This window comes from Carassius carassius, chromosome 33 (assembly GCF_963082965.1).
Source record: "Carassius carassius chromosome 33, fCarCar2.1, whole genome shotgun sequence".
Lineage (NCBI taxonomy): Eukaryota > Metazoa > Chordata > Actinopteri > Cypriniformes > Cyprinidae > Carassius > Carassius carassius.
In genome coordinates this window covers 8,701,117-8,728,273 of record NC_081787.1, presented here as the reverse complement: position 1 = coordinate 8,728,273, position 27,157 = coordinate 8,701,117, and the positions used below count along the sequence as shown (strand labels likewise).

Below are 27,157 nucleotides of genomic sequence, written 5' to 3'. Positions count from 1 at the left end.
TCGATTGATTGTAATGCTCTCTTACACTGCAGTTTCTGAACCTCAAACATATAAAAACCTGATCAGAGTAGACTGAGAAAGGCAATAGGCCAGAGATTTAGTTTCAGTGCAATAAGCCGTCGAAAAGTAACATTTAAGCTTCATTTTGTCTATATAATGAAAGTCAGTGGTGTGCAATGTTGAATGGAACTCGGTGTTCTTCAAATATATATATTTTTGTATCCCTTCAAGTCTGTTATAATTTGTTTAGTAGTAGTAAACATATTTATGATGTAATGCATCATAAACATTTTTTGACATTATGTTGAGGTTGTTTGGGGTCACTTTGTGTTAAATAGTAATGTGTTCTTGTTTGTCACTGTTTTTGTTTGTATTTAGACACTTGCCCACATCCAGACGCACATGCTCGCCTATGTCTGTGCCATCTTTGTTTCTACCGCCTTCAGGTTAATATTTAAACTCCAGACTCAATCGGAGGTCTAACATGTGAACAAGGCACAATGGTAACACTGTTAGCCCTTATTTATTCATGCTCAGCTTCCTACCTTAATCAGTGTAGTGCCCTCCTCAGGAGAAGAGGGAAAAAAGAGAAGTGGGTCAAGGAAAAGTCATGTTTGAGGTAATGCACCCAAGGGGCCAGCCTCTGATCATTATATGACATTATTTAACCCAGAGAGGAGGTCATCTCAAAGTACAGACACAGAACCTCTCTCAATCCCTACCAAACCTAAACTTCAAAAATCAAACAAGAAAGTTATAGTGTCAAGGCTGAAGTTGAGTCTCTAATGACAAACCTTGATTTGGTCAGTGAACATGAGACATTACTGTATTTGTGCACTTGAGTTTTTGAAGCATTACAAAATTTCTGTTTTCCTGCACTTACATGTTTGTATGCTGTGAACCTACAGATATCCCTTCCACTTACTGTTTAACATTTATTTATTTAATTATTATTAATATTTTATTTTTTGCCATTAAATTATGTACGTGTTGTTTTTCAGAGGCATGCGGGGGGGGGGGGTGTAATTACCTTGTTCTGTTTTAAGAGCTCATTTGTTAAAACCGCATGTAAAACTCACTGTTCCTTGTTTAATTATCAGTCAAAATATGAACAACAGCTGTTTATGACTCTTAGGATGGTAGTCTTATCAGCACCATTTAAAATAGTTTGTTGAGGTTGTAGATACTGAAGGTTACTAAATCCAAGGTTGCACAAATTATATTGTTTCTTTTTTAATAATGACTGTGAATACAAATTGAGTTTTCCCTGCACCTCAGGAAGTTAAATTTAAATTGGATTGACAAAAAGATTAATTTTACTGAGCTTGAATTAAGTGCAGTCACACGTGGAGGGTTTTCAAGTTTAGCAACAAAACAAAAAATTAGATCATTCAAGATCAGTCAAGAGTTCTTAAAAGAACCATTTTACATTGTGTAGAACCTTTTGTACAATAGAAAGTTTCTATAGATGTAACAGATTCTTGATGGAGTCATATATGCCAATAAAGAACCTTTATTTTTAAGAGTGTGTATGTAGAAGCCATTTGTCACCCACATACTTAAAAATACAGGAACACTTTAAATCTAGGAAATGAAGTGTACATGATTGCTTGTTCGGAATTATTATTCTATAATAATTGCTGTTAATAGTGTTCAACGTCTGTTTGATTATGTCTTTAATTGATTTCTCCATACATTTCTGCCATATGTACATTAACTAACAGTCACCATTGATAAGCTACTACTAAATATATTGTAGGATCTTAATTTCTCTAAAGTTGCTTTGCAACGATTTATATCGTGAAAAGCACTATACAAATAAACTTGAATTCCGAATTTAATTGAAATTAAATTGGTGGTATTTGTTTATTTCTGAATGATGCAGAGTGCTGACTGATGCTCCACTTCTTTTCCAGTAAGACATCAGCTACACCTGCTCCTGTTACATTAGTGTTTTGAGAACAGGAATACATCTTATCCTTCCTTCCAAGAACAACTTACAGTCATAGGGCATGACATAATGCCAGAAACCTAAGAGAATTATAAACATTAATGCAGAGCTTGACAAGAAGCTGTCAGTCAACTGGGCAAATGCTGTAACATGCTGAGGAAAGGCCCTTTCTTATTTCAAAGCACATCAAAGAACTTGGCAGCGGCAGCCGACTCATGATCTGTTTATATAACTGAGTCCATAAAGGGTTTAGGCTTGTGCTGCAAACAGATCTGAGGTGTTCAACACTATTCTATGGGCCTCGGGCTCTTTTGTTTGGATTTGTTACTCATAAAATGCTCCTCAAATCTGGAGATCATGAGCGATCTTGCTTTACCTCGCTAACATTGACAAGGTGTCTATTGTACATGGGCAATAGTTTGCAGGGCATGCCAGGTTTCTGCGTGTCTAGCTCAGAAACCTGGGGGTGGGGTACTTTTCGGATGTGCACAAAGTTTGTCTATTTAAAACTGACTTGTGTATTGTCTTTCACATCTCCCCAGAGTGCAGTTAATCATAACATGAGATGGAGACATCAAAGTAGCCTCTGTCATGTTTACAGAGAGAAATTATATCAGTCGTCTCTTCTTTTTTCCACTCAAATTTTTTCCTCCTGCTTATTATAAACAAGTCACACAGAGACTTAGTCAGACATACTGGAATTTGATGTTCTAACCAGATTTTTTTTTTTTTTTAATGATTTGACTTGACTTGACTTTATCTCTCTTTCTCTGTTCTGCTCTTTTCTTCAGTTATGGCTGTCAGAGTGATCAAATTTCTGTATCTTGTGGTTGCGGACACAACTCGGGTTAAAGCTGTTCCCCAGAACTTTTTAAAACCCCAGTGGTTCAGTCATTTCTCTTCCATTGACTCCTGAAACATCATTCAGCATTAACTGCTTCTTGTGATGCGATCTGTCATCCAGACCGTGGAAGGATAAATAAGACATTCGCCAATACAAAAAAAAATAAAAGAAAAGAAACAAAAACTCATAAATGAACATTCTATCATTTAATCATCCCAATGTTGTTCCAAACCTGTATGACTTTCTTTCTGAAAATACAAAAGATATTTGAGTATTTTTGTGTATACAAAGAAGGTCAACCTGTTTTGGACCTCCATTGTGCTAACAAGATAATAAGCACTTGCTGGAAAGGAAGCAATGACTCATTTTTTGAAAGCTTAACATCCATTGTGTATTGATATCTGTAAATACAGCACAGGAAAACGTTCGGGGATTTTGTTACTTTTGAAGGTGAATTGTTCCAGTGTTAAGTAATTCAGATATACCAGAAAGAGCATAACAGATCAAGATACCTATTGAAACTCAATGGGAGCTGTGTGTTTATGAGTGTAGTGTGAAAAAATAAAAAAATAAAAAATCTGCGTGTATTTCCCTTGGGTGGGCTCTCAATGTGAGAGGCCTGTAAAAGCCAGCACTGGTGTTGCATTTCATCAGCTGTCTGTTTGCATCAAACATCTTTTCTGAACCTAGTACAACAGGAAAAGGTAGATTTCAATCCTCTTGCAGAATTCAATAACATTTTATTGGACAGGAAACAAGCCTCCGTTCCTATGAACTGTTTTTGCCTTGTTTGGAACCGTATTTTCAGGCTGGTTCTTTATTAGTTCTCTTTGCTGTGATGTAACTCTTGTGAAATGTTGGCTAAAGGGCATCAGCACATGTAGAAAGACTTGTAGGCTTTTCTTACCCAACTTAACCCTGGCTTAACCCAGGTAAAGGCTGGTTTTTACCAGGTTATCTGCATGGTTTTTTCCAAGATAAGTGAATTTTTTTTTTACTAAAAAACCAACTAAAATTCACACATCTTTTGAGTTAACCCTGGGTTATAAAATCTGAATGCTAAATTATACATTGTGAAACATTGTGATGTTAAATCTAATAGGCAACCAATCATATGCCTTAGTGGTTACCTTATTAAATATTCATTCACTTCATGTACATTTACACTAAAATAAAATCATTTGTGTGCTTGTTGCATGTTGTACTTGTCCAATCAATGTTTTTAATCTCATTAACGCAAATAGGCATATTAACTTTAAAAATAAAGAATGTAACACATTAAATCCGGACTATACAAGATTAATTACTAACCTAGAATAACAGTGTTAAATATGGATTAAGAGTTAAGAATGACCTTTGGATAACAGTTTTAAGTGAAAAATCTATTGGAAGTCAGCACAGAATGTCTATAAGCTCATTTTCCCTTCCTGGCAAAGCTGCAGGTAAAAGTTGCTTTTATTTGTGCTGTATTGAAGAAGCCATTATATTGTCTTCCTCTAGGGAGGAACAACTCCGTAAATCTTGTCATAACAAAATAGCAAGTAAAATCAGTATGTAATCATTTCTGAATTTTAAACGACTAAACTCTTGGCATACCTTACCTCTTTCATGCTGCTAAACCTGAAGCACTGAGCTCAAAATGACTTCTTCAGCCTTGCATTTCTCTGAACTGTTAAACTATCAAAGCTATAAACTGAAAATGATTGAAGCAGAACAATCTGTCCTAGTACTCTTCACAAGTTTCCACCACCTAAACAATATTTTTTGACGTATAACTTTAATTCTTATCTTACTGCTACAACTAGGAAGGTCATTGCCAGCTGGAGTGTCACTATAAATAAAACTTTATAACTACTGATTGATCATCCTTATCTAGATCTATAATGGAAAACTACTATGGTGAAGCAACATCAAAGCACAATATTGCTTTGATACACAGGGGTTCATTAAGTGTATGCTGTGTTAGCAAATGGTAGAACATCATTCTGCTGGTTTTATGGTATTGACAAGGCAAAATCATTTCTGTGGTTTCCTTTTATCAGTCGCTTAATGTGATTGTCAGGTTTGCAGTCAATCAGTGCTCAATAAAAAACAGAAGCCTTGGGTTTGGTTCATTCTTTCTTTGTGTGATCAGTTATGTAGTATATGCAATGCATTGCATAATCCATATTATTTGGGTTTTAATGTGAAACAGTTGAAGCTAAATCCTTTTTTATGTTAATTTTACATTAAAGAAAAAAGGAAAGAACTATTCAATAATGAATTTATAGTGTGTTCTTTCTCCTCTCTGGTGAGTTATGCAGATTCAATAATGTTATAATAAACCTCTTTTTTTTCCTCTCTCTGTTCTGTAGGAGTGCATGAGTTTCATCATGAGAAGGTCCTCAGTGTCACCGGGGATGGAATTCTTCAAAGTCCTGACTTCCCCAACGCTTATCCCCGGAATACAGTTATAGTGTGGCGGCTGGTGGCAGTCACGGAAAGTTCCAGGATCCAGTTGACCTTTGATCCTCGCTTTGGTCTGGAGGACGCCGAGGACGGCATTTGCAAGTAAGAGACCCTTACCCTTTGGTTAGTGGCGAGACCTCACATGCACATTAGAGAAGGACAATACTTAACATGCAGATGTAGAAGACAGAGAATAAATGAAGAACAATGTAGAAGACAGAGAATAAAAGAGTAAATGAAGACAATTAAAGACAATTTTTGTGGTATATGAGTAAATCAAACCGATGCACTTACAAAAAGTAGATTTAGAAGTTTGGATATAGATTTTTTTTCATGTCTTTCAATTGACTACAGTGCATTTATTATTATTATTATTCACACTGTATTATTGATTTATTTTCCATCATTTTTGGCAGTTGCATTGCTTCTCATGGTTAAATATTTTGGGGAAGGGCAGGTTGTCATTTCATGAAGGTGGTATTATTGGAAAAAATTACATTTAATCTGTTTTTTTTTTTTTTTTTATCTGTAAAACTTGTCTACTATTGATTTCCATTTATTTATATTTTATTTGATTTCTATTTTTCATATTTTAATTTGTAAACTGATACTTTTTTACTTTTATTTATTTATTTATTTATTTGTGTTTTTTTCATATTTATTAATATTTTTTACATTTGTAAATTGTTTCTACTATTTAATTAATAAGACTGTTTAGGTAATCATTATTATGGACTCAGCACTTTACATTTCAGAAATGCCATGTTTTTGTGGTAACTGACAAATTAAACAGATTATTTATTTATTTTTTTTGGCTGTGACTGTCTAGTACAACTCAAAGCTGGAAGTTGATTTAAACTGACGGGTTGCAATAGGGCATCAAGACAGCACCAAATCTGTAGAGAGGAGGAGATTTAGAAGATTTGAGAGCTTGAAAAATTCCCAAAGGTTTCCTTTCAGGTGCTCAAATATTTGCTTAGTGTTATGCGACAAATCAGCACTACTAAACACGCAGCATCAGGCATCCATTGCACTCTCTTGACAGGGTCAGACCTAAGATAAAGCACCTATATACAATGCAGCAGTGTAAGTGTATGTGGAGAAGGAGGAATTACAGTGGAGATGTATGTGCTTGTTGTGACCGAGTCCATTTTTTAAGATTTAGAGTCGAAAGGAGGCAATTTGGGAGATTGGCTGTGCTGCAAGAAGGCTGATGAATAATGAAAAGCCCATCCCTAGAGTGATTATGTTCAGTTATATATTTATTTTTTCCATGACTGATAGGATGACATACAGAACAGCCCTTTCTACTTTGTGCATATTTAGTTCCTAGTCTCCTATGTAACTCCATAGCATCTGTTTGAGATTCTGGAGGAGCATACGATCATAGACGTACACACAGTGTAGGTCACACACAGCCCAGCCAGCCAATCCACATTAAAGGCCCTTTAATTACAGGCTAGCTTTCCTGCCTTCCTTTCTTCCAGGCCTCTGTCCATGCCTCTGTTTTGCTGTATAGTGCAATCGATTGCAGACGTGCACATCTGTGTTTTCTGCTTCCCAGAATGTAGATGATGACCTTCACATAGCTGATGGGTTCGTGTGGAAAAATCTTGTAGACCTCTGCCAAATATTGATAAATAATAATGTTTTTCTAGTATATTTTGTCTTAATTAATGCCCTATTGACTTGTGCATGTTACCTCTGAAATGTTCTTCATTTTCTGAAAGCCTTGTGCTTAGGGTAAATCAGTATAGTTTTATTTATTGTCAACAATTAATTACATAATGTGTTTTCATACACATTTATTAGCAAACCTCTGGAGTATTGCCAGCTATGTGTGTAGCGCCTCCTAGTGTCTACATGTTAACTGCACATTAACACTGTTTTGGTTAAAGTAATAGTTCACCCAAAAATGAAAATTTGCTCAAATTTACTCATCTGCATCTTGGATGGTAGATCTCTGGGTCACTGGAACAGATTTGTAAAAATTTAGCATTAAATCACTTGTTCACCAATGGATTCTCTGGGGTGAATAGGTGCCATCAGAATGAGAGTACCAAACAGCTGACAAAAACATCACAATAATCCACAATTAAGTCTTGTGAAGTGAAAGGTTTGTTAGAAACAAGTACATCAAGGCATTTTTACTTCAAACCGTTGCCTCCAGCAGCACAAAAAATACAAATCCCCAATCCATAATATCACTTCCTCCAGTGAAAAGTCCATCCTCTGCTGTCCTCTCACTTTAAAATCCACCAACATATTTGTTTAGAACTGTTTTTGGCTGTGATTGATCTATGCATATATCTTTATGCATCTTTTTTTTCTTTTTCAAGAGAAGGCAATATTATGGATAGAACTATTTTACCTAGAAGCAACGGATTAAAGATAAAATTATTTATTGATTGGTTTGTTTCTTACATGCAGCTTTTCACTTCATAAATTGTTAATTGATGGGCTGGAGTCATGTGAAATACTTGTGGATTAGTGTTATGTTTTTATCAGCTGTTTGGCCATTCGCAATTTTACTTTTACATTTTACTTCTCTAATGTTTCTGATATTCAGTGAGAAGGAATGTCTTTTATCCATCCGGAGAATGTTGGATGGTAAAATGTGGGTGTAATATTGCAAATGTAGTCAGACAGAATGATATTCTAATGTCTAATGCTAATGTCTATAGCTTTTGTCTTTTGTTACTCATTATCCAATAGCATGTTTTGCTTAAGTGAGGGAAACACAGCAGTTTTTACATGGATTAAACATCCACAGGAAGGTGTAAACAGCATCCATTATTTTTTATATGTTGACTTAAAGGTATAAATAAGTTTTATCCCCTGCCCAAAGACATATCAAACAGAGAGGTGAACATAATAGGAAAGAACCCTTTCCTAGTTTCCAACAATGATGCTATAAATCTGTGCTTACTTGTCCACTTTGTTTAAACCATAGGATGTGGCCATGAGGAAGTGTATTTGACCTGGAAAAGAGTTTGTGTGTGTGTGTGTGTGTGTGTGTGTGTGTGTGTGTGTGTGTGTGTGTGTGTGTGTGTGTGTGTTTATCGTATGTTTTCTATACCTTGCAGCAATGCAGTGAATGGGTCTGTATGATTGCACCAGCAATAAATCATTATTCAAAGATTCATCTTTGTACAAGTGATGTACAAACACATTCCAGTGTCCTGCGGGCAGTACAGTGGAATGCTAACAGGTTAAATAATTAGAGCAACCACATGTTGAAAAGCAGTAAAATAATGAATTCACATTGGTATGATGATCTTATGCAAGTTAATGAAGAAAAAAGCCTCTTCTGTTTGGATTGCATCAAAGCAACTTTGCTGGAATGAACTGTAATAAAGCTGCATGCTGAATCCTATCACACTCCCTCCAGCAAAGCCCAGCCCAGAGCCCACAGACCACTACAGACAACTCTCGTTATCCTCTGTGTTTGTTCAGACTGATAAGAAAACTGGGCCAGATTTTCTGTACTACTTTTGAACTTATACAATGTTGGTTCTGTCTTTGATGGAAAGTCAAAGGGTGTTGAAAGGGCACATAAGAAATAACATTCAGGCATCACAGCTATTAGGAATTCTGATCACCAGAAAAAATTTTCATGTGCAGGAATAAAGCTCATTGAGGTTTATGGTGATAGAAAAGGAATATATATATATATATATATATATATATATATATATATATATATATATATATATATATATATATATATACAGATTTTGAATTGTAATAGAATAAAGATAATCTAAGAGAGTTTCTAAAACAGTGGACCACTGATTTAAATAGTTAACAAAAATGCACCAATTACGAATTAACATTTTGTGTAATATGTGTCTCTGTTGGAAAGCATGCTGAAAGAAAATTTGTGTTTAGTTATTTATATTTGTTATGAAGTACACTACCATTCAAAAGTTTTGGGTCTGTAAAATTGTATTTTTAAGAAGTTATAAATTCAGCAAGCATTCATTAATTTGATCAAAAGTGACAGTAAGACATTTATAATGTGACAAGATTTCTATTCCGAAAAAAAAAATGCTGTTTTATATTCATCTAAGAATCTTGGTGTATCTTGGTTTCCATATGCAGCACAACTGTTTTCAACATTGATAATCATGTTAAGAAATGTTTCTTAAGCAGCAAATCAGCATATCAGAATGATTTCTGAATGATCATGTGACAATAAAGACTGGAATAATGGCTGCTGAAAAATCGGCTTTGCCATCACAGAAAATAAATAACTGTTTTCTATTTTTTATTTTTAAATTGTAATAATATTGTATTTATATATTTTGCCATAAACTATAGCACTGTTTCATTAATTTGATTACTTAACATCTTTTGCATTCATTTAATAACAGAGAGAATGATTAAGCTTATAAATTGTTGTTGGTTTGCGACATGCGCTAATAGCTAAAATTTCACTGCAGCTTGTTTTTAAGCATTCTGAATGAACATCATGGTGTTAAAAGGACTCAAGTCACCCAGAGTTTGTTTTCTAATACTGTGCCATATTTTCTAAAAGATATCTGTGGCTCTTCCATGCTTCTGTCCTACTTTAACTTCTTTGGAGTGAATGTACAGTATGCATGTAAACCTGGTGATTTTTGTGGATCGCTTATTTTTTGGGATACCTGAGTAGTCCCAGAATTATGTTTTTAGATGTCATAATAATAGATAGACTTAGCTCTTATGGTCTCTGTGGACCGCAGTGCCATAAAGGTGATTGAGATAATACATTTAGCCTTGGTTTTGTTCGTAGCTTATTCAGTTAATTAACTGCTTGTGAGAATGGATTTCTAGGTCACAGCTATTTTAACTTATGAAAAGCCTATAATGCGTTACCATATTAACTTGAGATCAAATACAGATAAATATAAGAGGCAGTGTAGAGAAAGTGTTTTTTTATCTGTTTCACTATGCCCTGAAGAAGGCCCCATGCTGCTACGCGTGGGCATTTTAAAGTTGTCCATTTAGGACATGTCATTTTTGCAATAAAGACATTTTAATTATGGAGTGCCTCGGCTATCAGAGATTTCTTTTCTCTACACTGCCTCTTAAGATGTTCTACCTTGGACCGAAGAGCACCCAAATCAAACTTAAAAGGGATTGAGCACGCCATTCATCTTGAATCTATAAACGGATAAATATAATTTATGAGCTTACATGACCGTAGTTCTCATTTAATCATATTCACTCTTCACTTTCTCCAAGCAATTTAGCTAAATTTTTCTCCTTTTCCTATCTTTCCTCACTGCCTTTTTTGAATGTCTGTGTTTCATATTGTGTCTGTTGCCATAGTTCCCTGTGGAGCCCCTCAAAGCATTAGACCTACACTTAGATGCAGCGTAGCCATTAGCCTTCCCTCACACTGAATGATAGGGGAAAGTGAATTAACTATATAGTTGTGACAGAACTTTATAGGTTAACCCCTCAGTTGTTTCCATGTGTCCAGGCATGTGACAGAAGCTGGTGGCCAACAGGAAGGACATGATGCTGGATTTATGGCAATGGTGATGAGGCACAGTTAGCATCAGGTGCTCATTGTCACATGCTGCTGGCGCAGGACTGATGTCACGTCCCTCCTCTGGGCTCCTGTCATGAGCCTGTACTTCTGATAGGGGCTGCTCCCGAAAGTTTGAATTGTTGCCTCAAAAATCGATCAGATGAACGTGTCTCTGCAGACAAGATGTGACACATACACACAAAGGGGTCTTAACACTCAACCAAAAATGAAAAATTACCCTCAACCTCCAATCCTCCACGTGCTGATTTGATAAAACAAAGCAAATTTATTCTGAATATATTCTGATTATGAATATAAATACACTTCTGTTCAAGCCTGGGATTTTTTGTGTTTTTGAAAGAAGTCACTTATGCACACCAAGGCTGTATTTATTTGAGCAGAAATACAATAGAAACTGTAATACTGTGAAATATTATTATAATTGAAAAATAAATGTTTTTATATTAAATATTTTAACCAGCCATTACTCTAGTCTTCAGTATCTCACGATCCTTCAGAATCATTAAAATAGTATAATTTGATGCTTGCTTGAGAAACTTATCATCAATGTGAAAACTGTTGTTGCTTTACATTTTTTGTGGAAATGTTGTACTTTTTCCATGATATTTTGATTTAAAGAAAGCTCAAAATAGCATTTATTTGAAATAGAAATCTTTTGTAACAATATAAATGTCTCCTACTGTCAGTGTTGATCAAATTAATGCATGCATTGAGTACATTTAATCATTTTGAAGACACTTTTATCCAAAGTGACTAACAAATGAGAACGTCTCTAGGTTACGTATGTAACCCTAGTTCCTCGAGGGAACGAGACGCTGCGTCGAAGCGCTTTGGGGGGAACGCGTTCAGCGTACGCGACTCTGAATATCGTGTGTAATCAGTCCAATGGAAGGGCGTGACGTCACCGACGTGGTGACGTAAGCGACCAGGAAGCTATAAAAGCATGTGCCACGCAGCTGGCGTCAGCTTCGAGTACCAGCAAGCGCCGGCAGGGGTGCCGGGGGTATGGCTCCGAGACGCAGCGTCTCGTTCCCTCGAGGAACTAGGGTTACATACGTAACCTAGAGACGTTCCTCTTCAGGAACTCGAGCTGCGTCGAAGCGCTTTGGGGAACGAGTCCTAACGCCGCCAGACTACCAAACCCCTGCCTGGTGTGTATCCGAAGAGCACAGCTCAGGACAGGAGGACAGAAGCGCCTGGAGTGACTGGCATATCTAGGCCATAGAACCTAACAAATGTAGAGGGCGTGGACCACCCCGCAGCGTTGCAGATGTCCAGCATGGATACACCTGCTAAGAAGGCCTTAGAGGCCGCCATACCCCGAGTAGAGTGAGCCTTGGCTCCCGACAGCGGGGGACGACCAGAGGACTCATAGGTGACGTTAATAGCCTCGACTATCCAACGACTAATAGTCTGCTTAGAAGCAGGAGAACCCCTCTTGGGGGGACCGTAGCACACAAGCAATTGGTCAGTTTTTCTCCACAGGGCAGCTCTGTGGACGTATGCGTCCAGTGCTCGAACCGGACACATACAGTTTAGCTTCGCCTGGTCGGGCTCCCGAAAGGGAGGAGGACAGAAGGCCTGCAGCACTACAGGTCGTGGTGTAACAGAGGGAACCTTAGGAACATATCCCGCTCGATGGTATATGAACGCTTTAGTCATGCCTGGTGCAAACTCAAGATAAGAAGGGGCCATCGAGAGGGCCTGAAGATCTCCTACTCTCCGCAGAGAGGTAATAGCCAACAGAAAAGAGGTTTAAAGTGTGAGATGTCTGTCTGAGATATCTTGAATAGGTTCAAACGGGGGTTTGCACATAGCCTCTAACACCACAACCAAGTCCCACGGGGGAATACGGGACCGTACTGGAGGTCTCAGCCTCAGTGCACCGCGGAGGAAACGTGTAACTAGGGGGTGTCTTCCCAAAGACTGACCGTCGAGAAGGGTGTGGTAGGCCGCAATGGCCGCCACGTAGACCTTCAGAGTAGAGTGGGTCAACCCTGCAGAGAGCCTAGCCTGTAGAAACTCCAGAACTGTACCAACTGGGCAGTTTGCTGGGTCTAGCTGGCGGTCTCTGCACCATGAAGTGAAAAGCTTCCACTTCAGGGCGTACAGTTTCCTCGTAGAGGGAGCTCTGGATTGGAGTAGGGTCTCCACAACCTCAGTTGAGAGACCAGCTGCTACCAGTTGTGCCCCCTCAGGGGCCACACCCACAGCTTCCACAACTCCGGGCGAGGGTGAATTATCGTGCCCTGCGCCTGTGAGAGTAGGTCTGTCCTGATCGGTATCTCCCACGGAGAGCCGTCGAGGAGCGAGACTAGATCTGAGAACCATACTCGGCCCGGCCAGAACGGGGCTACTAATAACAGACGGACCCCGTCCCGGCGTACTCTCGCCAGAACTCCCGGAAGCAGAGCGATAGGGGGAAAGGCGTACAGACGAAGCCTCGGCCAGGTCTGTACCATAGCGTCCAGTCCCAGAGGAGCTGGATGAACTAGAGAGAACCAGAGGGGACATTGTGACGTCTCCTGAGTCGCAAAAAGGTCTACTTGAGCCCTGCCAAACACTCTCCATATCTGATCTACCACCCGTGGGTGAAGTCTCCATTCCCCGGGCCTCGGCCCCTGCCTCGACAGTATGTCTGCTCCCATATTTAACTTCCCAGGAATATATACTGCTCTTAATGAGAGGAGTTTGTTCTGGGACCACACCAGGATCTGGTGCGCCAGCTTGTACAAAGGGCGCAAACGCAGACCGCCCTGGTGGTTGATGTAAGAGACCACTGATGTGTTGTCGGTGCGCACCAACACATGGTGACCTCTCAGGTCTGGGAGGAAGTGCTTCAGTGCACGATAAACTGCTAGCATTTCTAGACAATTGATATGCCACGTTAGATGGCGATCGCTCCACAGACCACGGGCAGGGTGGCCACTCATGACCGCACCCCAGCCGGTGAGGGATGTGTCCGTCGCTAGTGTCACACGCGACAAGGAGCTCCCAGCACCGGGCCCTGATTCAAGAACCAATGTTTCTTCCACATGTCTAAGGCACGGAGGCAGCGCCGCGTGACCTTGATAGTGCAAAGCGGATTGCCCCTCGGGGAAAATCCCTTGGTCTTGAGCCACCACTGTAGGGGTCTCATGTACAGCAGGCCAAGAGGTATCACGTTGGACGCAGCTGCCATCAGACCCAACAATCTCTGAAATTGTTTGACAGTGAGTGACTGGCCTTCTCTGACTCTCTTGACTGAGATGAGGATCGACTCGATACGAGCAGGGGACAATCGTGCCTGCATCGCGGTCGAATCCCATACTACGCCTAGATAGGTGGTTCTCTGAGCCGGAGAAAGTACACTCTTCTTGGCGTTCAGTCTCAAACCCAGCTCCCCCATATGTGCGAGAACGACATCTCGATGTCGAACCGCAATCTGCTCTGACTGAGCTAAAATCAACCAATCGTCGATATAATTGAGAATGCGGATGCCCTGCGTGCGCAGGGGGGCCAGAGCCGCATCTACACAATTTGTGAACGTGCGGGGTGAGAGTGCGAGGCCAAAGGGAAGTACTCGATATTGGTAGGCTTCGCCCCCGAAAGCGAACCTCAGAAACTTCCTGTGTTGAGGAAGGATGGAGATATGAAAATATGCGTCTTTGAGATCTATCGTGACAAACCAGTCCTCGGACCTGATCTGAGCTACAACATGCTTGATTGTGAGCATTCTGAACTTCAGTCTCATAACTGAACGATTTAAGACCCTCAAGTCTATAACCGGACGCAGCCCCCCATCCTTCTTTGGAACTATGAAATACCGGCTGTAAAATCCGGACTCCCTGTCCTGAGGAGGGACCACCTCGATGGCCCCCTTCTCTAATAGGGTTTCCACTTCCTGTTCCATAACCAGACCCTGCCCGGGGCCCACTATCGTGTGAACGACCCCGTTGAATATAGGCGGCACGGAGCCAAACTGAATGCGGTAGCCTTTTTCTACTATATGCAGGACCCAACGAGATACATTTGGCAGTAGTTTCCACGCTGCTAAATAATCTACTAAGGGAATCAGTCTCTCGAGACTGACCTCTGGTGTAAGAGACCCCCGCAGGGGTGGCGAGCGTCCCAGCCCCGCTACGCGCACGGGCGGAGGATACTGAGAACGATGCTCGCCCGGGGCCGCTGCGCCCTGGAGCACTGGCAGGGTTGGCAGAACGACCCCTAGAGGGCAATGAGGTGGGACGGGCACCGTGGACTGCGGTGTGTACCGTTCTACCCCAGCAGAGGCTGCCCTCTGAAACCCCGGGCCATTGGCGTCAGGGTTTCTTGGCCGAGGACTTCTTAGCTTCGATAACCGCCCTTAAATCTAATTTGGGCTTAGAAGACCTCGGCCTAGAGCGTCGCTGAGACTCTCGTTCCCGACGCGGAGGAGCACGAGAGGCGACGCTCTGCTTCTGGGCCTCGCGGTGTGAGGAGCTAGGGTGCGGCTGGGGCATCTCCTTCCCAGATGCCCCGAGGGAGCGACGAGGGAGGAACTTATGGAACGCCGCCGCCTGTTTGCGGGCCTCCTGGAACCTGTCGACGACAGAATTAACTGCGTCGCCGAACAGGCCAGTCGGCTGGATCGGGGCGTCCATGAGGCAGACCCTGTCCCGTTCTTTCATATCGGACAGGGTCAACCATAAGTGCCTCTCCGCGGCCACCATAGCTGCCATGGACCGCCCAATCGCTCGGGCGGTCTCCTTGGTGGCGCGGAGGGAGAGATCAGCGGTCCTTCTTAATTCAGAAATATCATGGGACTTGATCTCCTCTCCCTCATCTAGCTCCTTGAGCAGGTCGGCCTGGTACGCCTGTAACACCGCCATGGTGTGCAGACACGCACCAGCCTGACCTGCAGCCGCATACCCTTTGCCCACCAAAGCCGAAGTTGTTCTTAGTGGCTTTGAGGGCAATGCCGGGGCCTTCAGAGACGATGCCGCGCCAGGGGACAGATAGCTCGCAAGCGTCTGTTCCACCCGGGGCATCGCTCTATAACCGTGCTCTCCCATCCCCACTACATTTCCGTAGTAATCAGACGAGGGGATGTAGAGGCGGGCCGAGAATGGACGTTTCCACGACCTGGCGATCTCATCATGCAGGTCGGGAAAAAATGGAAGGCCCCGGCTGGGAGGTGGCTGACTCGCGCGCAGGAAGCGTTCATCCAGCTTGCTTCTCTGCGGTTCGGTAGACTTTTCGGCGGGCCAATCGATACTTAATTTGGCCACCGCGCGAGTAACCACCTCTAAGAGCTCCTCATACTGTAGCGAGTGGGGTGGCGAATCCCTATCGAGCGACTCCACATCGACCTCCTCGGAGGAAGAGAGGCGGAGCGTCGATCCCTCACCCTGAGTGGAAGGAACCGCTGTGCGTGCTTCCGACTCTAGGGATTGGGTGCCGGATCTGGCAGAAGTGGAAGGAGATAGGGACTGGCCCGTCTCCATTCCCTCTACCAGATCGACTTGCGAACCCCACGAGTGCAGCCGCCGTTCTGCCTCGACAGAAGCGGGACCAGCACCGCGGGGAACGCTGGCGAAGGCCCCCTCCTCGAAGAGGGCCCTCCGGGAACGAAGCAGCCGCACCGACATTCGCTCACAGTGCGGGCAGTCGGCCCCCTCGAGAGCCGACTCAGCGTGCTTCGAACCCAGGCAAACCACGCACAGGTTGTGTGTATCCCCACCCGTTATATATCTCGGGCAGGGAGGAACACACAGCCTATAACGCGATTTGGAATCGCCATCTGAGTGCTTAACTTTCGCCTTGCTTTTTGGCATGTCTAGGAGCTCTTTTAACTGGACAGACAACAGTAAATAAGACTCACAAGACGGACAAATGACATTCACACACAGAGCGCTTGCTGAAAGACGCGAAGCTGACGCCAGGTAGCATGGCACGTGCTTTTATAGCTTCCTGGTCGCTTACGTCACCACGTCGGTGACGTCACGCCCTTCCATTGGACTGATTACACACGATATTCAGAGTCGCGTACGCTGAACGCGTTCCCCCCAAAGCGCTTCGACGCAGCTCGAGTTCCTGAAGAGGAACTATAGAAGCAATCAGCCCAACGAGTGAACAATGACAGTATACAAGTGCCATGACAAGTCTCAGTAAGGCTAGAACAGTACACGTAGCTAGGTTTATATATATATAATAGAAAAGAACAGAACAGAATAGAGAAAGTGTACATTTCTTTGAAATCTCACTGACCCTGAACTTTTGAACGATAGTGAGATGATTTTGGCTAATCAAATCCCAACTAGACAGCGCTAAATGCAAATGTAAACAGCTTTCAAAATGTTTTGACATGCAATCAATTAAACCGCATTCGTAAATGCTCCTCTGATTGTTTCACATCAACAACTAATGACATGTATCCAAATTACTGTTTAAATAGGATCCTGACTAAAACAATTAACTTTTTGTTTTATTGTTCATAATTGCTTGTTGTCACAAAATCAGAGATCCTTTCTCTTGAAATTCGCTCCTATAACACCACAAGTGGCGATCTGTCTTGCTCAACTGTTTGATGAGATCATCCAAGATGAATGTAAACAGGACATGAATGCTATAGTGACTGATGAATCTCTTGTCATAAAATGGTGTGCTTTGCTGTTGTAGGTATGATTATGTGGAGGTGGAGGAGCCTGTCGGAAGCATAGTGTTGGGTCGTTGGTGTGGCTCAGAGATGGTTCCAGGGCCCCAGGTATCCAAGGGGAACCAGATCCTGATCCGCTTCGTCTCTGATGAATATTTTCCCTCTAATCCAGGATTCTGCATCCGTTACTCTTTGCTTCAACAGGTAAGAAACCACTCGGGTGCCACGTTCTTCCTTATGTAATGCTTATGCAACATTTACTGAGAGGGCTGGTTGTGTTTTTACTGAACACATTTTGTTAATCCCTAATGGCCATGTACTATATTATTTCTCCATCTGATGATCTTAAATACACACTGTGCAAAGTATAATTAGATGTTTATGAGGAATTCAGTGAGCTTTGCTGCATAGGGACACTTAAAAAGTTGAAGAGATGCTGTATGTACTTAAAAAAAAAGCCTGGGGCCAAAATAAAGAAAGAAATCCTGAGAACTAAAATATACTCCCATTTTATTACAATGCATCTGTTGCTGTGATCACCACCCCTTCCTCTGAAATGACCTGGCAACCTTAAATGGCACTTACTTAGTTGGAAATTTTAAGTTATAATCATATTGCTATCTCTGAGACCTTCTCCTCAATGTTTAACTTCTTGTGGTGGTGAAAACCACAGCGGGGCGGGCTACGGTGTTTTCCACCTTGGCCATGGTTCAGTTTCCTCCCTTTAATTTACACCCTGACAGGCGTCACACGGCACATTTGAAAAGGATTATTCCCCTGAAATGATTTAATAGACATGCTTGGCTTTGATGTGTGGTGCCTGTCATTTTTCAAGTTTTATGACTCCACTTTCCCTTGCCTTTGTTTACTGAGGCTTTCAGAGCGTGTCTGAACGCTTTGCAACATTGCTCGAAAATTGCTGTCATTGTTTTCCAGTGAACAAAGGTGTGCTTTATCTCCTGGTGGATAATGGCTGTATCTATTCTGCTGGAACTTGATTATTTTAGGGTTGATTGTGGTAAGATAGGCCACCAAAATTGGACAGGACAAATGTGACTGTGGATTTTCTTTTCAAAGAAAAGAAAAACATGGAATTTCCATTTGCCATTCCCTTTTGATCTCATACTGCTTTTCTATTGAAAGTGCTGCTGATATGTAATTGTTTTTCTGATCTGGCCTGCATTTCCACTGATTTGAGATCTGAATGATTTCCCTGTGATACTATAATACCTACCAACAAAAATATTGCCAAATATTGCATCTTTAAGAGTCTTGGGGAGTTTTGAGAGCATATTTTAATAATCAGTCACAATATTATATACTACTGTTTTAACAGTATTTAAACAAATTTAAAAAAAAAATTTAAGAAATTAACTTTTACTCAGCAATGATGCATTACATTTATCAAAAGATTTCTATTTTAATCTATGTTTTGGATTCATCAAATAATCCAACTTTGCCTTCACAGGAATAAATTAAAATTTGAAATGTATTCTTATATATATTTCACAATATTACTGTTTTTACTTTATTTTTATCAAATAAATGCCTTGTTGACCATAAGAGACTTCTTTCAATCGTTTTCAACTTTAATCAACTTTTAAAAATCATTCTGGCCCCAAAAATCTGAACAGTAGTGAAATTCTTTGATTTCGAATTGGGACTGTTTAGTTTAGTGTGATACATTTTTGTTCTGTTTCCTTCTTGCAAGACTGAGTTGTTGTCATTTTTTTAATATTTTGTGTGGTATCGACTTTATCCCAACTTCCTAGCCACTGAACAATTCTCTGGTAAATGTCAGTAAAGAGCCCGTTTTTTCTGGCCTTTTCTGGGGTGGAAATGCATGAAATTGTTCTAGCTCATCTCTGGCTCCAAAACTAACAACAGTAAAAGGACATTGGTTGGCTTTAAGGAGATCTTCTAGCAATGGCACAAATCAGTTGCATGTGCTTTGTAGTTTAGTTATTTTTAGGGATTTTTTCCTAGATGACATTCATTTCTGGCTTTCAGATATAAAATGAAGTATGTTTGCATGTAGAATGATATGTAAATGAGTACATTCTCTATACACTATACTAGGTGGTGTGTTTTTTCTTTGAGCGGTGCTCTTATTTCAGAGGAGGTTGTGTGTTATGGCTGGTTTCTGGACACAGAGCTCACATCAGAGAAGGTGTGGCTGAATCAAGCTCTATTTATAGTGTTTGTGGAGGAGGATGTTGAGCTGAACCTACAATTCCAGTCGACTCACAGTGCACATTCTTTGTTTCCTTGCTCACCAAAGCATTTGTATTCAAGGGGCTTGTGGTCATGAGTTACATCTTGAGTGTTGTGCCGTGTGCCTGTTTGAGTCAAATTGTTTGAAATATTGTCTTACAATAAAATGTCAGGGAGTGAGTGGCAGACGGTCTTCAACAAAGCTCAAATAAGTTTTTCTGCTTTTTTATTGAAACATTGCTTTACAGTCCTGCAAGTGTTGTGGTTGTGTGCCATCTTGATATTACAAATGTGAGCATATGCATAATACATTGTTAAATGCCAGACAAATACAAAAGCAAAATTTCAGAGTATGTCAAAGAAAAAAATCACTTCTACAATTCTTAGTGAAGAAACTCCTTTTCTAGCCCTTAGTTGCTCAACAGAGCCTCAACAGAGCAATGTGTTAATCTCCTCTGCCATTAAATTAAGCTTTTAGTGGCATCTCTTAATACCTAGTTTAATTTTCACATCATGCACCAACTACTGTCAATTGAATTGTTTAAAGACATCAGTAGTGTTAATGACACAAATTTTTCTTTTTTTTCCATGCCCATTGATGCTAAGCTAAATGAGTGCTTCAGATCTTCTGCTTGAAGAGTTCTCCATTTGTTCCCTCTGATGATGCAACTTGAGGAAATGAGTGGCCTAGCTGGCTGGCTGTAGGCTTTATACGCAGTGGCAATGGGCTGCCATATTGAAACAGCCGAATTCTGTTTCTCTGTGGTCAACCTCAGCTACTGGAAACCCAGGATCACGGGGACACCCCTGCACTTTCTGTTTAAACAAGCAATCACTCCCCTTCACCACTACCACAGAGAGAAGGGTGAAAATGAGGCCCAGCTGCGATTCTCAGGAAGAGACTTTATGAGCTAGTTAGGGTTTGAGGGAAGGGGTCATTAAAACAGTACCTAGCTCTGGAAATAAAACATTTTTTTGAGATTCTCACGAAAGTCAGAGGAACTAGACGGCTGCTTTTAGCTCCCAGCTGGATTTCATGGATGTTTTCCTCCTTGAATAAACCTGAAGTATGCCTTTCGCGTGTGCTTACTGATTTCCACTGGGTTTGTACAATCTTTACTGCCATTAAATTTACCAAAATAGTCTAGAACAAAGGCAAGAGATGTTTATTTCCAAGCAGAGTAACAGGTTTCATAGGCACCAAAAGTGGGAAATGGTTGCTGAGGTCAAACTAAGTTCAGCACAGATTTGTTATGAACATTTTAAATTAGGAACTACTTTTCTTCAAAAGAACAAGTTTAACATGCAGTGTGAACACAGTATGCACTTGTGTGTAAGAACCTTTTTTAGTTGCCACTTGTTTTTAAAGTAATTGTAGATGATGGTTTTGTTGGCTGGACCTTTCTTCTCAGCAGCAATAGTTCAGGATAACCACAAGGATCTCTGGATTACATAAGGGGTATCATTTGAAATACAATGACTATTCAAAATTCAGATTTAGATGTGTGAAAATGACTCCAGTAAGTTAATTTATCTTGTCCTCTTCTTACAACCACTGTGTATGATTGGCATGCCACCAAACTTGGCGTTCACCAAAATACGTTCACAGTGAATCACCTGCATTTTTGAGTGAGATCTCTGCACTGTTATTTGGTTTTCTACAGAGCTGACTGCTCTCAAGTGTGTTCTGACAGGCTACTGGCAGACATCTGAGTCTGTGCACTCATGTCCATCTGTTAAGCCATTTTCCTTGGAGCCTAACAGAAACCTACAACCTGCAAACAATTTGAAACCTCGTTGTCAGGATACAGAACATAAATGAGGCCATTATTTTGCGAATAATATTTTATCTTTAATCAATGCATCAGTTATGAAATTTGATGACATAAGAGGAATATGTAGGAGGAAAAGTGTTACTGTGATCTAATAAATTCACTGACAAATTCTCATGAACAATATTCTTTTTTCAGTCATTTAAAATAACCCTTTATATATATATATATATATATATATATATATATATATATATATATATATATATATATATATATATATATTTGGCAATTTGAAGACATTTGTTCCCCCTTTATTAGATCCCCTTTTAATTTCCTTCTTTAAAAGGTGCATTTTTTAAATAAATTAATGTCTTACTATGAATATTGTATTTCTGTAATGACATCAGTTACTAACTGCACCCTTAAATTCATTTTAAAGTCTTTATACCTGCATAGTAGAGATCTTAGGATTTTAATACATTGATGAATTTAAATTAAATGAATTTAAATACATGTTTTTTTGTTTATGTCGGAAATTCTTCTGAATTTCTTTTGTCTTATCTTGTGGAAAGGGTTGCACAAGCACTGTTATATCCACATCGGTAGGGATGCTTGGCTGTGGCTTTATAGTCCAGGGCTCAGAGGATCTTTAATTGACAGATTGAAAGACTGCCTCACATTCACAAGCTGTTAATGGTTTCCATTCCCCACTGCTGACCGATGCCAAAACTGGAAGCCAGCTTTCTGTATTGAAGGATAGCTGAATGTACAAGTTTTTAGGAGGTAATTTTAACTGCCCGAGAGCTTACAACAACAGCAAAAGTGTTTTAATTCCTTAATGTCCACATACACTATTATTGTACTGGCAAACAGGTTGGCACTGCATTATTTCAAACCAGTCTTGGTGACCTCATTTACCGCTTTGTTCATGGTAGCAATACCTTTTTTTATCACTGTAGAAATCACAGGCCTTCCAGTGACACCTTGTCCTTTACACATAGTGCTAACCATGCCAACTCACTCCTCACTTGTTACCTGGTTTTAGAATGCAGCATTGGACGTGTCATTCATAGGTGGATTATGTTAGTATGCCTGAATTAAGCTGCTGAAAAAAGGACATGTTGACAGATACCACAGCACCTGAGGCAGTGGAAAAGAGTTGAACTGAGTGAAGAAATGTAGCTTCCTGCAGGTTGCCCGACACCATAGGTATCATTGTTGCTTCCCTGGCATACATTTTTAATAGTGCGTTCGAGTTCAAACAGGGTGAAGCCGTTTGGGGACTGGTTAACTGATTCTGTGCATGAGCCATTGTAAAAACATTAACTCATCAAGCAAAACTATGCATTCCCTTATTAATTGGTAATTTAGTAATACAAAAGGGGTGGGGGGGGGTTAAATGTTATTTATGTATATTATTTTAAGTAAATGTTATTCTAATATATATTATTTCAGGGGGAAAAAATCCCTTTTTATTTCCTGATGACAGATAGATAGACAGATAGAGACAGATGGACGGACGGACGGACGGACAGACAGACAGATAGATAGATAGATTTCTTCATATATACACTAAAAATTTACCTGTTTAAAATGAAATGGCCCATTTGGAGTGGTTGCAGTACTAGTGATTTCTTGTTTGTTTGTTTTGTTTTATGTTCAGAGACAGTCAGAGCCGGAGGGCACTGCAGTGATGCCTGCATGGATGCAGAGTGTGGATGCTCTGAGTGAAGCTGTAGCTGGATTCAGCACGATGGAGGAAGTGATGAAATACCTGGAGCCGGATCGCTGGCAGGTGGACATGGATGACCTCTACAAGCCTACCTGGCAGGTGGTGGGCAAATCATTCTTCCACCAAAAGAAATCCAGAGGTGAAGATCCTGCATTTAGAAGTACTTTGAGTCAAATGAAATACTGGAACTTATTTTTTTAACCTGTTGCCTATTTTTGTCTTTAGTAGGAGTAGTGGATCTGAACCTGCTTCGTGAGGAGGTACGGCTTTACAGTTGCACTCCGCGGAACTTTTCCGTCTCATTGCGTGAGGAGCTGAAAAGAACGGACGCCATCTTCTGGCCCAGCTGTCTGCTGGTGAAGCGCTGTGGAGGGAACTGTGCATGCTGCTCTCACAACTGCTATGATTGCCAGTGCTCGCCCACCAAAGTGGCCAAAAAATACCACGAGGTATAGCACAGAACAGAAGGCCTTCTGTTACATTTCACGTATTAAGTTTCTTTTACTAATAACTGTGTCCAAGTGTTCTTATATGCGTCTCGCATAACATTTCTGCCATTTATTCTAAAATCTTAACCTTGATGTGATGCTGATCATTTTACATTATTTAATATCAATGACATACAACACTATAATAAGGACTTGCGCTATGTAGGGACACTTAATTTCTAACTCTAACCATTTGTCCTATGTAGGGTTGATGGGATTCTGGGGCATATTAATACATTTAAATACATAAATATTACAATTAAATCTAGATGCATCTGATTTATTTAAATCTATTTACCATTTAAATAAATATGTATTTTATATTATATCATATAATGTTAGAAATATATTGATATAAAAAAAATTATTTGTTAATATTTAAGAATTACTTGTATCAAGATATACCGTGTGTGCATAGTATATACAGTGTGTGTGTATATATATATATATATATATATATATATATATATATATATATGTGTGTGTGTGTGTGTGTATATATATTATAAATACTTATATGTATATATATATATACATATAAAAAAAATATATGTATCCCTAAATTATAAATAATGTAGTGCATATTAATTGTTAAATCATGATTTCAAATGTGCACATGGTTAGTGAATGAGACTTATTGGGATAAATTAAGTGATGATATGATGTTATACATGCTTAAATCATTTCTGTGAGTTTGAATGTGTTTTTATCTCCTTCTGTCTCTATAGGTTCTAATGCTGAAACACAGGGCAGGGGGTCGGGGGCTGCAAAAGACTCTAACGGATGTCCTCCTGGAGCACCACGAGGAGTGTAGCTGTGTGTGTAAAAATGACTCCGACTAAAACAGTCCCAGGGAGAGAGCAACACTGGCCCCCCCAACAGACTCACCCAGGAAAATATTTAGTACATAAATGAGCAAAAGAGTTTTTACCCTGACGGTGCAAACTAATGAAACCCCGCACTGGATATCTTTTTCTTTTGACTTATCTAAACCTGCGGATCCATTTGTTTTAGGCTCGCAGATTCATAAAGAATTAAGCCATGAAGAAGTTTCCATTGGCCCTATGATAGCATGGGATATTTTGATAAAAACTGGACACAGTCTTGCTTCTCCGTGTGTATGTGGAGGTTTGCGACCAATATGTATGTGTACATTCACAAATCTTTTTCTACATGTGAGTGAATGCATAGAGCTGTGAGCTGTGCAGGTTCAGGAAATGAGGTATTTCAGGATAACTAGCATAGTCAAGGCCTGAACTGAGGTTGATATTACTTGTGAAACAAGTGGATTTGGCGTATTCTTTTATATATTTTTTCTCTTTACTTTTAACACAACTTAAAAATATCAAAGGACCTTGACTATGCATCCACTTTCAACAAACCAAGGACAGTGTTTTTTTATTTGTGTAGTTTTTTTTTGGTTAACCAGAATATCTTTTGCTCTTTTATTATGTACTATAGACTCATATAAGAATGGCTTCATTCAAGAGAGAACACGAAAATATAAAAGTGAATCTTGTGTAAATATATTTCAAATTGTGATTTGCTGACTTTTCCTCTCATCACAGTTTTTGGTACCAAATTGTGGGCATGTAAGAATCATTTTTCCCCTTTCATAATCACTGTTGTATTTTCAGTATTAGTTGCTCTTTTTTAGAGACATTTATACGTTTGTGTTTTTGAGTAGTTGTTTTAATTGCCTAATAAGATGGTTATTTTAACTGGAGACAAAATGAAAACTGTTAGATGTTCATGTAAATAGACTTTTTAGAAGTTAAAGGGACATAGATCTGCCAGTACCATATTCCTCTACCATTAAACGATTAAATAAATTGTTGTGGTTTTTACAAAACTTTTTTCTTAAGGCATTGGTTTGCTCAAATAATCTGCAATTGTCACAAAATTGCATAAGTACTGCCAGGGCACCCTATAACTATGAACCATTAACTGCAATCTGACTTCAGCCTTTGAGAGTGCAGTTAGATGTAAAAGATGTATCTCTGCATTAAGACAGTGCTCTTTGATTCTGATTCTTAAGCTTTTCAAGAGAACAAGCATGTGACTGACGGTGTTGCTCTCAGCATTCATTGAATATAATGGCACAAGAAATCTTTTTCACGTTTTTGGGGAAAAATGTTGATCTCATCTGCATGCAGTAGATGAAATGCAAACACTAAGAAAATATAACAAACTATGACATTGGTGGAAATTTAAGACAATGTGATAACTTCACTGACTGGAAAAGGGAGCAGAGTAAACAAGACACAGCATTATTTGCATCTTTTTTTAATCTGCCTTAGATAACCTTTCCCACTGTCATTTTGTCACTCTATTATTCTTTGATGTAATATTTCTGTGACTTTGTTTTTCATACTTTGATCACAGATTCCTCACACTTGGCAAACCAATTTAGCAAGCCACCTACTATAAGCAGGCTTTAAGATCATCTTTAAAGGAAGAAAGGCTAATTTTTGTGCAGACTGACAGAGGGGATGAGAATGTGGATTTTGTTGATGTCGTGAGAGTGTGAGAAGTGCCTTGATGTTGTTAAACAGCATACAGAAATGTAAAGTATTAAGTTTCTCTCCATGAGACTCGTTTATGGTTCAGAGAGATGCTTGAATGCTTGTGACAGGTGTTCCTCATCATCTCTTGATCGTCTTTAAAATTAGTGTGTCATTTCGGATTGTCATCAGATTTCCTATATAACAGAACCTTACTTCTCTGTGTGAAGTAAGCTGCTCTGCTCGTGCACATCCCATCATCGGTTCTCTTTTTGCAGTTCCGTCAATCTACTGTTAGGAGTAACTGAATAACTCGGGATATTGGTTGCATTGTGTATCACGCTGCGTAAACATAAAACCATGTCTGCATTTGTTATCAGAGAAACACCAAGCCTACTCTACACTGCTCATAACTTGCATTTGAATTATCATTAGCAAATTATTTAACTATTAAAAAAATTACGTTACTTACAGGCTGTGAGTCAGAAGCGTCAAACTACCCTTGCAAAGTTGGAACTGCCCAGCTTTATAGAAACCTTTTTGCCACAGACGTATTGTAGGTTACTGGTTCAGGAAAGCGTTCTCATCCTCCATAGAATGTGCAGGACACATCTGAATATTTGGGTTGAACTGTTCCGGAACAGTGTTGTAAATACAACTTAAACACTGATTTCTAGTTGTGTACTCTTTTGGAAGGTCAAACAAAGTAGTTTTGCTTTCACAACGAAACACAGCATCTCTACAACATGACACCAGAGGCAACAGCGAGAATAAAACTTACGCCTTCTTTGTGTGAACATTTGGGTGGTGTTATGCAAATCTTCCCACATTGTGACGTAGACATGTGGAGGCGTGTTAGAATGGGTTAGAATTCTGGGTAGGAGTGATTGACTCTTAACTTTTATAAAGAATATCTCTTTGGGTTTAAGACTTTAGTCTTTGCAACTTTACAGATCTTTATGTACCAAGAGCTTGTTACACTCCAGAGAGAGGAAAAATGTAAATTGCATTATATGACCCTTTTAATATGTTGTACAAGGTCA

General features: G+C 39.9%; 1 protein-coding gene and 1 long non-coding RNA gene across 3 annotated transcripts in view; both read left to right on the top strand.

The window, feature by feature from the left end:
• Window positions 1–25,442, top strand: part of LOC132113690 (platelet-derived growth factor C-like) — a 46,215-nt gene extending 20,773 nt beyond the window's left edge. For both annotated transcript variants that reach the window (XM_059521604.1, XM_059521603.1), the window contains 5 exons: window positions 5,150–5,345; window positions 17,425–17,605; window positions 23,054–23,261; window positions 23,351–23,571; window positions 24,339–25,442. In XM_059521604.1, coding sequence (XP_059377587.1) covers window positions 5,150–5,345; window positions 17,425–17,605; window positions 23,054–23,261; window positions 23,351–23,571; window positions 24,339–24,452 — 920 coding nt within the window. In that variant the 3' untranslated portion in view covers window positions 24,453–25,442. The remainder of the gene's footprint in view (window positions 1–5,149; window positions 5,346–17,424; window positions 17,606–23,053; window positions 23,262–23,350; window positions 23,572–24,338) is intronic.
• The window catches only part of LOC132114224 (uncharacterized), a 534,277-nt gene that overhangs the window by 141,145 nt on the left and 365,975 nt on the right, over window positions 1–27,157 (top strand). The gene's annotated exons all lie outside the window — the stretch shown is intronic.